The sequence below is a fragment of the Lepisosteus oculatus genome, chromosome 20, assembly GCF_040954835.1.
Source record: "Lepisosteus oculatus isolate fLepOcu1 chromosome 20, fLepOcu1.hap2, whole genome shotgun sequence".
Lineage (NCBI taxonomy): Eukaryota > Metazoa > Chordata > Actinopteri > Semionotiformes > Lepisosteidae > Lepisosteus > Lepisosteus oculatus.
Window position 1 is genome coordinate 16,793,888 of NC_090715.1, and position 15,429 is coordinate 16,809,316.

At 39.0% G+C, this 15,429-nt stretch overlaps 1 protein-coding gene across 3 annotated transcripts in view; it reads right to left on the reverse strand.

Moving 5' to 3' along the window:
- The window catches only part of irf8 (interferon regulatory factor 8), a 54,109-nt gene that overhangs the window by 38,096 nt on the left and 584 nt on the right, over window positions 1-15,429 (reverse strand). Inside the window, exons 2-4 of one of the 3 annotated variants that reach the window (XM_015368132.2) lie at window positions 14,320-14,353; window positions 11,722-11,804; window positions 10,535-10,584 (exon numbers count right to left, since the gene is read on the reverse strand). In XM_015368132.2, the coding sequence (XP_015223618.2) occupies window positions 10,535-10,584; window positions 11,722-11,804; window positions 14,320-14,353 (167 nt within the window). Of the gene's footprint in view, window positions 1-5,432; window positions 5,513-10,534; window positions 10,585-11,721; window positions 11,805-14,319; window positions 14,354-15,429 lie in introns of those variants that run through there. The other 2 variants (XM_069181329.1, XM_069181330.1) reach the window with 2 other exon arrangements.

Consider the following 15,429-nt stretch of genomic DNA (forward strand, 5'->3'; position numbering starts at 1 on the left):
GTTACCAAGTCCATCTCAACTTTTATTGTAACTCACCCGTTTCACCTGTGTAAGATGGAACTGAGGTAACAGTTCACTATAATCTTAAACAGGTTCTGGGACATGGTCATTACGTGACTGCCAAGGCTTCGCTGAAGACATTTTAACTTCTGATTTACACGTGCTAAAGACCATATTGATATAATTTGAATACCTCACGTACAAGGTTCCTACTAAAGTTAAGGGGACTTTTTAATTAAGACCTCCCAATTAAGACCCAGAAAACACAGCTGATTTGACTTCTAATGTAGTTAATTGTTCAATTAAATCACTAGGGTTTGAAAAGAAACAAAAACTAGAAACACAGCAGTTAGGATCAGGTTTGCCTTCCCCGTGCTTTTGAATGGAACTTTTGAAAAATAAAAGGTGAAAACTTCTGCTTAAGCAGAAATACCGTTGATGTGACCTCTTCAAAACTCCCACCGAGATTGTTACTGAAGGTTTAAGAGCTATCTCAGCAACCTTGGTTCTGATACTCCAAGCAGCTCCCCCTAGTGACTGGGTGGAGTATTCGTAGATCATGTCAAAAGAAATCCTCAAACTAACACTGCAAATCTTAACACTGTTTACACTTTAATTTGTGTGACACTGCAGCTGTAGCTGGACCTTCAACAGACCAAGGTCACCAGATCCTGTCAACCTGACTGGTCAAGGCTGGTCTGATTTGTGGAAACTCCAGTACCAAAGAGACATTTAGAAAGATCACCAATATAGAATCAAAAACTGAAAAATGGCTCAGCCTTTATCACTTGAATCAAAGACGGATTATGGCCCAAATAATTTCTTCTTTAAAAGATAAATGTCGATACTTTTGACAAAGAAAAGGGACAAGGTTTAAATATTAGACCACTTGCCAGAAACCCAGACAATTCAGAAAATACAAGTTTGAGGAATCTAATTTCATTGTAGGAAAAAACAAAATGCTGCTTCAGAAAGAGGAGATTTCAGTTCTTCTAAAGGTCCTGTGGATTCTGATACGATATAAAAGAAGCAATAGAAAACTTGGACAGAAATAACATCAGCATCAGCATCAGAAAAACATTATGGAAAAATGATTTCACTTCCACAGACAAAAAAAAGGGCATTATCTCTTTAGATAGAAGTTAATAGCTATTAAATTAGTTAATAGTTGGGAAACTAATCAAGATTTCAGGTGATACCAAAATAGAATGGTTAGCAAATCGCTGTAGAGGCAGTGAATGAATTTAAAAAAAGATTCAGATAAAATTCAAGACTGGGCAAAGGCAGACCAGGGCAACACCTGGCAGATGATGGTTGATAGAGACAAGTGCAGACTTCTAGAAGCTAAAACACAACAAAAACAATAATTACAAAAATTGAAAATGAATCTGAACAGCTTCTTCCCCATGGCTGTCCCCCTGTTTAGCCAGAACACAGACATTTGTGATGTACTGTAGTGTTTATGTAAATGGCCCTGGCATGTTCTTCGTGTGGAGTGTCCATGCAATACTGAATTGTTTCTATGTTTTTGCACCAAGATACCAGATCAAATTGCTTTTACATGTAACATACCAGGCAAATAAAGTGATTCAGATTTAAGGTTGCATGACAAATATGCCGTTTGATCTTCAAAAACCCGAAGCATAACATTTTCTGGTTTCGAACACATACTGATCACATTGTTGGAAAAATTTGCCTCAGTGAGATGCTACAGGTTTTTATCCCCGCAATCCAGTAGAATTGGAAGTTGTGCTAATTCTGCCAAGTATTGTAATTCTGAGCTCAAACTCATACATTTTGGGATAAATGTTTCTCTGATCCAGACAGTATTTCTTACAGTGGTGTAGTTGGGTAGGAGCGCCTGAGTCTGCTTGTGCTGTCCAGTGTCTATGGCCAGATCATGGTCACTGATCCTGTACTTCATCCAAGTCTGCTTCAGCTTGCAGACTTTCAGCCTGGTCTTTTAGCTACAAAACTAACACAGCTTTACTCCAGTCAGCAGCTTTCACAGAGACCACCACTACATGAACGCAAAATCGTGCACTGAAGCATAAAGACATGACATCTTTTGCAAATGTAGTTCAAACGTCTCTTGTATAAAAAATAAAACATGTTATTCTCAACACAGAGTCCAGGAAGCCACAATATTCTGATTTAAAGAACTGAAAAAACAGCATCTAAGCCATGCAACCAAAGATCCAACAAGCTACTTTAGATGTAGTATGAACATTAACAGTGTTTAAATTTAAAAAACGAACAGGCTGTTTGACACTGCATATGCAGTACTTTATAACTCACACTTTGAAGTAAATACATTCTCTTGTACAGAGGTAATAGGCGGCGGATTTCAGTGCTGCTGGGACAAACGCCTCAAACACTCTCAAAAAGGGGAAGGAAGCCAGAGAAGGAGTCACTTTTGGCCGAGTTTTATCCAAGGGAACATACAGTAATGGGCCAAGAGTCAGCATCGGATTTTTTTAAGTACTGCACATTTACACAATCTAAATGTATTCACAATAGTTACTTAAAAACATACTTTGATGTATGAGAAAGGCTTACAAACACATAATGACTTATTGTTCAGGTAGAAATCTATTAGTTGCCCTTTTATATTCCTCTGCCCAGAAAATTATTTTACTGCTTATATCAATCCATTAGTTTGTGTGTCCTCAGACAGTAACTAAGACAAAAACAGCTATGGCAAATACACAGATTTCTTAACTGTTTCCAGCCAAAGAAAATCAAGAGCAAAATACAAAATAACATCTATACCACAAGTTCATGGTTTCAAACCATTAATAATTTCTTATTAAAAAATAAAGAAAGTTTCTTCAATGCATTTTAACATATTCTGGAAAGGGTATTGTGATCACACAGTGTAAACTGAACCAAAATAAATTTGGCCTGACAAAGCATAACATTATGTAAACAACTGAATAATATATTTCATCTTCTCAGCTGGACTACTCTTGCTTTTGACTTGTATTTTTAGCTGAAACAAACCACTTTAAATTACAAAGCTGGGGCAAAAAGGCATGGTATAGCAACTACTCCTGCTAAGAATAAACAGGTCTGACAGCAGTAAGAGTAAGTAAGAAGCTCAAAACCATACTGTTAATACTAAAGGGTTAAACTGACCAGTCTTTGCCTGGCCAAAAGGTGCTCAATGCTGAGAAGGACCTTAGACTGACAGCGCGTATAACTCTGTGAGAGTGGGGAGTGATGAAACCAGAAGGCAGACCGTTGTCTTTATTTTTAACCCCCCTCTGATTGTGACACCAGTTTTAAATAGTCAATGGAGCCTGATGCACTGCTGGTTGTTGAGCAGAGTTTCCTTCCTCTGCAGGCTGCAGCCTTTCAGATTGCAAAAGGGGGCAGAGAGAGAAGCAGGCTGTATCATCTCAAAGAGCAGCTTAGGTCATCTTGAGTTTCCTGCTCTGTTGTTTCTTTCATGTTGTTATTCATATAGGATTTGTTTGAAATTCCGTGTTGCTGGTTCATCACAGCATCAACATTCAATTCATATAGTTAAAAAATTACACTGAAGTCCAACTGACAGCTGTGGAGAATCAAGACCCGAGCCACTTTTCCCAGTACAAGGGAGGCTACCATCAATTTCCTGGCCAATTCCAAGTAAAGGTTCTAAACTAACTAAATCTGTCTTATTTTGCATCGATGTTTCTCGTTTCAGTCTCCAGGAATCTCAAAAATAGATGCCTGGTTAACAACTAAGACTGATATGCAGAGCAACTATTCCAGCTTGTAAGGCTTCTGGAAATAAAAGTCCTTAAAGTCAGGTGACTCTGAATGTCAGGAAGCAGGAGAGAGTGTATTGGTGGGGGAATAAATGTGATGGTATCTTTGTTGTCTGGTACATTTCCCCTGGAAGCAACATTGAGAAAGCCAGTCTCCCTAGTATACTTGGTTAGAGGTAAAGGGCAGTCTAAGTAAGAAAAGCAAGACAGAGCTTCACACAGCATGCATAAGAAAACATGAAAGATTAAGTAAGATAGAAATTACGGTTTGCTTTGATAATCTAAAACAGTCACTTGTCAAATAATCAGTAGGTCAGAGAGATTCACAAAAAATCTATTAGATGCCAATGCAGATGATCCAAAACTTTTCGGATTGCAAATCAAAGACAAGGTCAACACTTTGCTGCCATGACAACTGGTTGCGTGGAATTTGGTTTGGTGAGCTCATGCAATTAAAGGCATACAATAAAAATATACATCATCAGCCAATGCATTCAAATACCACCCTAAACACACATCAGTCACAAAATAAATAACAGTGAGATAAATAGCAGTGGGGTCGGATGGAATACCAATGAGCTGTGCGAAAAATGTCAAAAGTAAAGTGCAGAGTTCATGCACCTGTTACAGAACCTAGTGGTCCTGGTCGTGACAGAGGGGAGGGAATCGGACGGAGGCTGGGAAGAGTCAGCGAGAATCTGTACAGCTTTGTGTTTCAGACTTGAGAGCGAGAGTGAGGGGTCCACAAGGGGGAGGTGGTCTACAGTTTTGGAGGCGATATACAATACTGTCTCAAGCTGCTTCCAGTCCTGGGTAGGAGTGTTGCTATACTCTACCCCACAGAGAGGGAGAAGGTCAAAACACTCTCAACGACTGATCTGTAAAAGAGGGTCTTAGCTTCCCGTGACGCTCCGAATGTCCTTAACGGTCCGAGGACAGTGTGTGACAGAGACGTCCGTCAAAAAATGAATTACTTTATGAGTCTTTTAAAAACATTTTTATGAAAACGTTTGCCCTTGACTCTGCTCTGGGATTCAGCTGGCAGGGGGATCGAAGCGTTGATGCCATCAGCCTGTGCCTTCACAGAGGACCACTAGAAGAGCCGCCTCGAAGCCGAGGGAGAGGAAGTGATACAGGGACACAACTGCTGCTCTGGGGGCTTGTGTGACATCACCTCACTTCCTAGTCATCAGGTTGGAGGAGCCCTGTCAGAGGTTATTTTTGCAGAAACATAAATCTTTTATTTACTACAGAATCAGTGAATTTCATAATAGAACAGGCAGTACCATTCAAGCCGATATAATTGGGGGTCCACATCAGTGATGTGCATGTTATGCTAAAAAGAAAAAATGTTGTATGTTTAATGTTGCCTACAACTACCATGAGACACATTTGTAACGGCAGAATTGTCTTCACTTGACATGGATACTTTCAAACAATTATGTTGTTTGCACAAGTTTAACTTTGGATTAATCACTAAACCATTTTTAGCATAGTGGTGAAGTCCAGTGATACACAAGTCAGGGGTTAGAAGTTCATGAGATCTAATGAACAAGTAACAAACCTCACTAAACAATGCCATTGTTGGTGTTCTTCCCTGATAATGAATCTTATGATGATCTTGGAAACAGAAGCATCTCACCTTTGGTAACAAAACAAGGCGAGTGTGTGACTTGCCTGTGGACTAGATGAGGGGGAACGCCCTCTGTCACACACTGGGAGGTGCTGTTCCGTGTCGTCATCTCTGTGTGATTACCGAACTCTGCGGGTACACGGCGGTTACTCATAGCTGGTCTGATGAAAACATCTTTGCAAACCAAGCTGCGACACCCACCTTCACTAAACTCGCACAGAAACTGACAAACTCTTCTGACAGCTTCAGGCTCTCTCCACTCAGCAAAGCTCAAGATTATCAAAGCCCCAGACCACAACACACTAAAAATCAGTGTACAGAAAAACCACTGCAGAGTTTACTTATGCAAAATTTAATTTCAGAAGAGCAATCAAATCAATTATAAGAACAGCAAACCTCTTGTCCGAAATCAATGCCAGTCATTCTCAAAGTACGGACTGTAAAATGCTAAAGTCCTGTTCTGTCCAGACACGGACATACATGCACTCACATCAGAGCCAATTTTCCCATAAGCTAACCAACATACAGTACCAGTATGTCTCTGGACTGTGGGAGGACACTGGAGCACCTGGAGGAAACCCACATGAACACAGGGTGAACAGACAAGCTCCAGACAGCACCCTAGGTCCTGAATGCAAGGTTGCAGTGCTAAGGTAGCCACTGTGCCGCACAACGTCAGGGATAATTTTCCTAAACTAGATTTTCTTATGGCACAAATGTGCAACCAATACTAAACTCACCTGTATAATTAAAAATCAGTCCATCTACGCAATAGGTTTCTTTTTGTTTTCTGTGAAGAAAAACTACAATGTTTTGAATGACCCCATCTTGTAAAGAGCCTGGGTAGATGAGCATAGAATAATTTCTCCAAAATGAATATATATTGTATATTTATTTTATTAAAGAGCACATTTTACTAACTAAAACACTGTTCCACAATTTAAAAATAAAATATACAAATCCCTCTTGTTATAAGTGCATCTTGTACAAAACAATTATGTTGATTGCACAAGTTTAACTTTGGATTAATCACTAAGCATAGCGGTGAAGTCCAGTGATACACAAATCAGGGGTTGAAATTTTATGAGAAGTATAAAACTTCACTAAACAATGCCATTGTTGGTGTTCTGTGATCGACAGACAATATATAATGAAATTATTTGGCATTGCTTGCAGTTTTTTAAATGCATCTCTACTCACCAAGATCGTGTGTAAAATATCTTTGCTTTATGGATTTTTCATCATTCATTAGCAAAAAATGTCTATGAATGATCCTTAAAGCTCTAGTTTTCTTCAATACATTTTTCAATCATCTGACAAGAAAAACACTAATATTGAATCATTTCTGTGAGAGGTTTTCTTATATGAAACCAAATAAATATTAGGTGCCAAGACACAGCTGAATATGTAAAGCAAGCAAAATCTTTAAACTTTTAACTCCAGCAACACTTTTATTACAGCTTAGAATTTTAACGTTTTTAAAGAAATCCTCTCTTGTATGGTATTGCTATACAGTACTGCAGTTTGCTAAATTGATACAGTTGCTAAATTGCTGTGTAAATCAGAAAAGTAACTGATTATCTTGCTATTGATCAGAGTGACTGATTTAATATAAAAGGGCCAGAGCAAATGAGAGCACTACATTAATTAAAAGAAGAAAATCAACTTTATAAAAATTAATAAGGCAAAAAAATATTTATACAAAACACAGGAGATCATTGAATTTCACAAAAAGTACCTATTGTATTGTCATGGCAACAAGAAACTTAATCTAAATTTAATTAATCTTATCACACATTTAAATTATTTCAATAGAAAGAAAGTTTAAAACCCTGTACTTTCTCAAACCATTTCAGAGAAGATCTGGCACAGTTTACGCAAAAAAAATTCAAATATATTAATATTTGAGCTCTATTTCTGATTGAATTTACAATAGTAAAAAAAGGTCTAGCTATCTTTTGAATCATTTGCTTTCTTGCCTATGTTCTTCTCATACCAAGAATATACAACAGAGCAAAGGCAGATACTACTATCAGTGTTAAACCCGAAAAGCCTTCTTTCTTCTGAAGGAAACTCCGGCAGTTACATCCGGTGGGAGACCACACTGGCCTTACGGATAATGGTCTCTCTCTCATAGAAGGTAAGACCACCATATTGTCACACCATCAGATGGGAAGTTAGATCCCATGATTTGAATAAAATGAAATTCTCCCTGCTGACAGCCCTGTGTGGGAAGTAGGTGGGAAAGCTGCCCAGTGGTGTAGCGCTGCTCTTTGAGCCTCCTGACACAGAGCAGTGCAAACACCAGACTTCTGAAAACACAACCCAAAGCAAAGGGACTCAATCATTTCCTCCCTGGTATTGCTCCCCTATGCAAATAGTGAAATCTAGAAAATTTGTACGGGACTCCACCGATTGCAGAAATCTCCACCCACGAAGACATCACATTCATTGCATGTGACAACTGCAATAAAAATCCTTTAGGTTAAAACAGTACTCTATATGATATTTTACTTTCATGTCAAGAACAGTCATATCTACAAAACCTACAACTTACTTAATCACACCTTAGTTTACACATATTATACTGTAAACTCTAGCAGGATGACCTTCAAAGCCTTCTTTACTGCTGCAGTATGACTCTCATAGACTGTAAAACTAAGATGTTGTATTACTTTCAGAAAACTGGGAGCGATGAAGCACTACTCGGAAGCAGAAAGGTTTGGAAATGAGCTCTGGCCATTTTAAACTTACTCACCTGCCATAACCAACTGCTTATTCTGTCTTGCTCTAATCACTGAAATTGATCAAAACTATACAGTACATCTATCTGTAAGTAACCTGGTGTGGGTAACATCCAGAAAAAGAAAAATGAATCACTACAGTTTCCTTAAAGCATTGTCTGAGGCTAGAATATGGCCTGTCTGTAACTAGACAGTGGGGGGCTAGATTCTTAGTGACACTATGTAATAAGTTTCTTATTTTTTGTTAAATTCAGAATCACTTGCAACAGCTGTACAGATTGTGTAAACACTCGTTTACATCTATACATACCGCCAGCTACAAAATTTCAGTAATATGATAGTGCCTTGTATTTGGAGAAAATACACAACTTTAGATCTGCCTGGTGTGTTAGGTGTTCACACATTATGGAGAAAATAGACAAATGAAGGCTAAATGTACAAAGTACTTTTTCTTCAAATAATATTTTGTCTCATTTTATGCATATTGTACAAAGGCAGTGCTTTAAAGACGATTTTTGGAATATAGGCACTTATTTATTTGATTACCCATGACTAAAACTACTGTATATTAGGATAATATTTTCTAGGTTTCCTTTTTGATATCTGGGTGATTAATATGAGGCAGTGTTAATAGTTTTGTATGCATAAAATCAAATGTCAATCAACTTTCTGGGACTTCAGACCAAAGTTTAATGTTTCAGCCAAAGTCACTTTAACTGAGAACATAGCAAAGTTTTCACTGAAATGGTTTACCTATAAAATTATTTTTATAACCCCTTTTTGATTGCAATGGCAATTCTCTGGAATCCTATGAACATTAAAATCAGGGCTTTGTTATGTTTCAGAAAATAATGGCGTTTTCCAAATGATTCCCAGCTCCCTGTGTTATGCACTGAATAAAATGTACTTTAATTTTTAACAAAAAGGGGATTATAAACTTTGGGTCACTGTCACGTATAGTTACAGTAGTTGTCATAAAAGCATAAAATTACAGCCGCCTTGTAGGACTATCTGCTATTGTGAAAGAATGTAGATCAGATTTACTGTTCCTTTAAAATACAGTTTACAATAATGAGTTTTGGATTCCTGAAGCAGAGAAAGAAGAGGAGCTTACATCACTAGACTTCCTTTAGGCTCGGGGTTTGGCTTGTGTCTCAAGAGAAAGGATGCCAACCTCTCAACACGGAGAGGAAGCTGAACCCTGCGTGGAGTCAGCATTTCTTGCTCCTTTACTGCCAAAATCACAGAACAGTCTGGAAACCAACAGAATGTTTCTAGTTCACCGCTGCCTCTTCTGACTGAACATCAGGACAGGACCATCCTGCTCCAGGTCTTCAAAAGTCAACTGGCTCGCTCTTGCCTCAAAGAATACAAATCCCTCAGGCCTGCCTCCATACTCCTTTCATGACCCAGCTCTGTGCACTACTCTCATGACCTATTCTGTTTGCATTTTTATTTTCCTGCTTAATCTGACCAGTCCAGCTATATCAGGCTCAAAGACTGGCTCTAGTGTTACTGCACTCTTCTTAACAGATTTCAGACATCCACAGCTGTTCAAAGTTACTTCTACACAGCAGAAGCCCCATTAAGACAAACCCTTCCAGAAGAACATGTGTGCACTGGCGTTTCTGATAAACAGTGCCACCAGCTGTATGGCTGGGAATATACTGCATGGGAAATTCAGCAAATTTAAGCCACTCAAAAGAGGTAGTGGCTGCTGTCAGGAACCTGCCTGAAGGGCTCTCCCTGACACACCAATATAGTCTCCAAGGTATGCCCTTTCGTCTGTTGAGCTAGACTCTCTGCCTGCCTTTTGTGCACATCTCACTTGTGAAGTCCACATCCCAAACAGAACTTGAACAACCATGAAGGGAAAACACCTGCTCAAGCAGAAGACTGCAGCCTGTGTATTAACAGTGGTACCACACAGATCAAAAAGCTTGCACACATGCAGCTCTAGAACAATCATTGCTCTCATAGTTCTGGTCTCCGTTAATTGGCTTTGCATAAAAATAAGTAGATTCTGGTAAATTCTAAAATAATGTACATTATTAAACAGGTACACAGGACTGAGTCCTTTGTTCACAACCTTAATGCAAACTAAATGTTTCTAAAAAATTATAAAAAAGGACATACTTGCTTTTTTACATTACACTAGTCCTGTATATTTTTTACTTTCACACCTTGTTGAAAACATTTTTACTTTTTAACTTATTTTAACTTTTTGGTATGTTCTACTTTTTTTTACCATTCAGGAAGACAATGAATTATATATATGGAGTATGCAATTAAATGTGCAATGACTGATTCATGTTAATCATTTAAGAAATGAAATCAAAAAAGGAAAGTTTTATTTTAAAGTGGACCAGTGTGTTGTTTTAGGAGTCAATAAAATAACTCACAAGTTTTGATTGGAAGAATCTGCTGCCTGTATACAAAGGTAGGTCATGTCCTGTAAGAGACACAAACAATAAAAACCTAAGAAAAGAACAGAGCAAGAAATGAAAGCATACGAAATTAAGCATGCAAGACGGCTTCTGAGCTCAATTAACCCGATGTCTAGCTCAGTGTGGAATTAGCACCACCTAGTGTTCACAACTAAACATCCTCAACTGTAAAAACCTACTGAAGGAGCAGGTGAGCAACTCCAGTCTTCCTGAACTGTGTTCCTTCCTGTTTAAGAGGTAACTTACAATTAGACCTGATTAAGACCTGGAGTTGTGATTTAAAGCCACTTAATTAGTTGAATTAAGGTACAAGTGCTGTCCTTCTGGGCTGGAGAAGCGTCCCCCTGTACTATAGTGTCACTTGCCTTTTATCAGTAGCTGTTGAAAACGGGAACTGTCTGAAAGCTCGACTCTTTTTATATGACGCAGTACGCTAGCGCACAGTAGGAATGCTCATGGAGGGGGTGGGTACAGCTTATCTTTACTAATAGAAATCCAAAACATCTGAGAGAAACACATCATCCGTTGAGGACACAAATCATCCCCCACAGTTTTCTTATTTTATTGACTCATCAAAATCAGCAGTATTGATGACTTAACCGATATGTTCTTTTTAAACTTTTATTGACTGTTTCTCTGGTCAGTCCGGACAAAAATACGCTGCTTCAAGGGTGCCATTTCCAACAACTTTAGCAGACAGAACTTTACACAACCACTCCTTATCCTTTTGACTCAGATTTTACTTGCTATAGATATAAAATCTTAAATCAAATAACATAAGAAATTCTTGTTAACTAAATAACATCCAACCCAGCAAGAAATTAGAAAATGACTCAGTGTGACACCCATTTCTCTTGAATGGGAGCATTTTTACAGCGCATTGTTAAAACCCTTTCAAGTCCCAATGTGCAACTTTCAGCTTTATAAAAACAGCTGCTTTCTTTCTCAGTGTAATATAACAGTAAAATATAACAGACGTGACACTTATAAGAGCATACATATTTTGTTCAAACTAATTGAGAAAATTCTAAATTCTTTTACAAGTAAAATGTTCTTCCAGATAGTATCAGGCATCTAATTACTCTACATTTAAGGTGAAAATATAATGTTTTAGTTTTAACTCCAGCTCTCTTTATTCTCACCTCCATCACAGGTTTGGCATTGTTGTAAACGGACAGGATATGTGTGATCCCATGTGTGGCCAAGCTTTCTCGATCCTCAGAGTCTGCAAGCAGAAAAAAATAACTACGGCTGCAACATCTTAACTCAGCTCAATTGTTATACGTAAGTTTCAGTAGTTGAGGGTGTAATCTGAGACAAATGCTAAATTGGGGCATAAAAGTCAAGATGAATATGAATCATTAAAAAAAAACAAAAAAACTGTGAGATTTTATATAAAAGTAATGCAATAATAATTGCTTACACTTCTATAGCGCTTACACCTCTACTCTTTTCGAGAAACGCCCTGAGATTTTTAACGACCACAGAGAGTCAGGACCTCGGTTTTACGTCTCATCTGAAAGACGGCGCCTGTTTACAGTACAGTGTCCTCGTCACTATACTGGGGCATTAGGACCCACACAGACTGCAGGGTGAGCGCCTCCTACTGGCCCCACTAACACCTCTTCCAGCAGCAGCCTTAGTTTTCCCCAGGAGGTCTCCCATCCAGGTACTGGCCAGGCTCACACCTGATGAGCTTCAGTGGGCTGCCAGCTGTGAGTTGCAGGGTGATATGGCTGCTGGCCATAAATAAGAGCTTGACAACCGTTTGTTTGAATATTTGTGTTCAGAACAATGTTAACCTTTGAGAGTAACAAAATCAAGCTGGAAATGACTACTACAGGTATTTGATATTTGTTGAGTAGCTGTGAGATGCTAAAACACCCTTGTCAGCTTGCACTCAGTTTGGTACTAGACGGATAGGAAGTACTTAGTTGCCTCAAGCTAATAATATTTTTAGCTGTATTGAAACAAGATGACATTCAACATAACAGAATAGTAAATTCATAAAAATAGCAAACTGCTTTTAGCTGGTACACAGTCTTTTAGTGACACAAGGTGGTCATCTAGAGTACTGCAAGAGAAATGCAGTGTGTATTGCCAACTTACAGCTGTTCATTTGAGCCTATTTCATGATCACTACCATGCCTTCAATTGACAGTGGGCTGCATGTCATGGCATACTGTTTAAACCATTAAGGCTTGGCTATTGTACCTCAACATTCATTGCTAACCTAAACCCGATTTTAACATTTAACATCCGTGCACCCATTCATCAGTTTTCTAACAGCTTTATTCAATACAGGGCTGTGGGGGAGCCAGAGCCTATCCCAGCAAACAGTGGGCAGGGTACACTCCGGACAGGACACCAGTCCATCACTGGGCAAACGGACACGCACACACTCACACCAGGGCCAATTGTCCCAGAAGCCACTTAACCCACCAGCATGTCTTTGGAGTGTGGGAGGAACCAAAGCAAACAGGGGGAGAACATACAGACTCCACACAGACAGCACCCGGGAATTGAACCCAGGGCGAGGCAGCCATTCTCACCACTGCATGACCCTGATCATATTATGATGTTTTAAGAAACAGCTTTTCTATATGCGGAAAAGACTGCAAACATGTCAAACTGAAGGTGACGAAATCTGTATGATAAATACTTTATTACCAAAACAGTTGTCCAATTCCATATTGAACTGGACTTATTACTTACTAGGTAACTCTTCAGTAGTAGATCACATATATGAAGGTGTTACAACTGCACAAACTCCACAAGCTTCCGTAATATTGGAAGCAAATCGATTCAGATATCTTCATGGCCGCGTGCTGCTTAGGCAGGAATTTGATTTTGATCATTATACAACTTTTTGCAACATGGTGTAATATGGCTAAATCAAAATATGATGAACTCTTGGTGCACATGGCATGTCAAATCCACCATGTGAAAATACTTTGATTATGGGGGTTCGTTTAGCATGGCGTAGTTCAAGACTTTACATCTGAACTTTATATCAGTGCATCTTGTGTCACTGCACTAGGACTTGCAATTAGAGCAGTATTATTACAGTCCAAGGCGTGAACACACACCACTGGATTAAGGTACTTCGCAGGACATTGATTTCAAAAGTCTTTAATAACATGTAAGCCATAATAAAGTTCTTATTTTAACACTTTAACAGCTACCAGAGGGCAGTGCGAGGTGCAGTGGTTAGCATGACTGCCTCACATCACTGGGGTTCATCCAGCTGCACCAGTTTCCTCCCACAGTCCAAAGACACTGGCAGGTTAACGGGCTTCTGGGAAACCTGGCCCTGGTGTGCGTGTGTGTGCCCTGTGACTGACTGGCACCCTGTCCAGGGTGTATCGTCTTGTGCCCATAGCTTGCTAGGATAAGCTCCGGCTCCCCCGCGACCCTGAACTGGTCGAAGTGGTCTGAAAACGGATGGATTGTTGCCATAAGAATAAAAGGAAACCCTAGTCTAACTTGCTGCGAGACTCAAAACAGACATACCAGAACTGACATGATGATCATTCTAATTAATACATGTATCTTTGTAAAACTGTTCTTATAACCCTGTTAACAAACCAATTTCAGAAAAACTTCCTGCCGAGAAACTAATGTTCTTGATTTAAATCCACTTTAATGAAGTTCCTCAAGCCATCACAGCTCTGCATACAGCGACTGCACGTCACCATGGAAACACAAACGCAAACACGATATCACTTCAAGGAACATACCTCTTATATTCCCAAGATACAGCCCATCCACAACCTGAGCGGAGAGAAAATGGGAGAGAATCACGACCGTGACCTCAACATGTAAAGAAGGTGACACATTCAAAATTATGGAGACTCTGACTAGTCGGCGTGAAGCCTAATGCAATATCCCACTACATGCAAAGCTTAGAGCCGACTCGCATGATTATCCAAACTCATTATCAAGTAAAAATCTGCAGGGACATATGCGAACACAGCTGACTCTTCTGTCAGGAGAGTAACATCACTCTGTCCACAGGGCAGCGGAGAAAACGACTACTTCAATATGGGTGTCCCAGAGACTGCTCTCGGGGTCACTTCTCAACATCTTGGGGTGACTGCTTCTCGGCATTAGTACGTCTAGTGCCGTGTGTCAAACTTTAGTCGATGGCGTTGGACGATACTTACAATGGAATTTTTTCCCCTGCAGCTTTTTTAGAGCGTATTTTTATCATACAGATCCAGGTCGAATTCATGTTGGAATTAAGGATGTTTACAAACTGACCAGAAAAGTGATTGCTGGCTCAAGAAATAGCTGAAAACACCTTATTGTAAAATGACAGAAAAGGAAAATGCTATTCGCAAAATACAGAAACGCTGTAGTTTTATCTTACTTCAACTAAAAGGATGAAGTTATTCAATAGGGCAAATGCGTAAAATTTCAAGTATATAAAAACGTGTAAAAAAGTTTAAAACTTTGCAGAAACTTATTAAGATAAACTTTTTACAGAAGCATATCCGATTTCCACATTAGAAACACTCAACGGTGGAAGTTCCAGCAGAAATCTATACTCCAGCGACGACGGTCCCACAATTACAAAGCTAAAGTTGGCTTCTTATCATAATTAGATACGACAGGCGTTTGCAAAGATTTGCTTCTTGGAAAATTGTACTTTTATCCTACGTTTGGTGCTATTAAGAGCATTATGAAACTTAACTGGCTTTTTATGTTCAAAAGGAAAGCAAAAAAACTTTAGAAGATCTTTAAAACATTGTTCTGGCTTGTTTTGTTTTTTCCCCAATAAAGACTCTCGCGTTAGAAAGTCACATATTTGTGTCAGTGGCTTAATTCCGATTTTACGAGCTTCGACG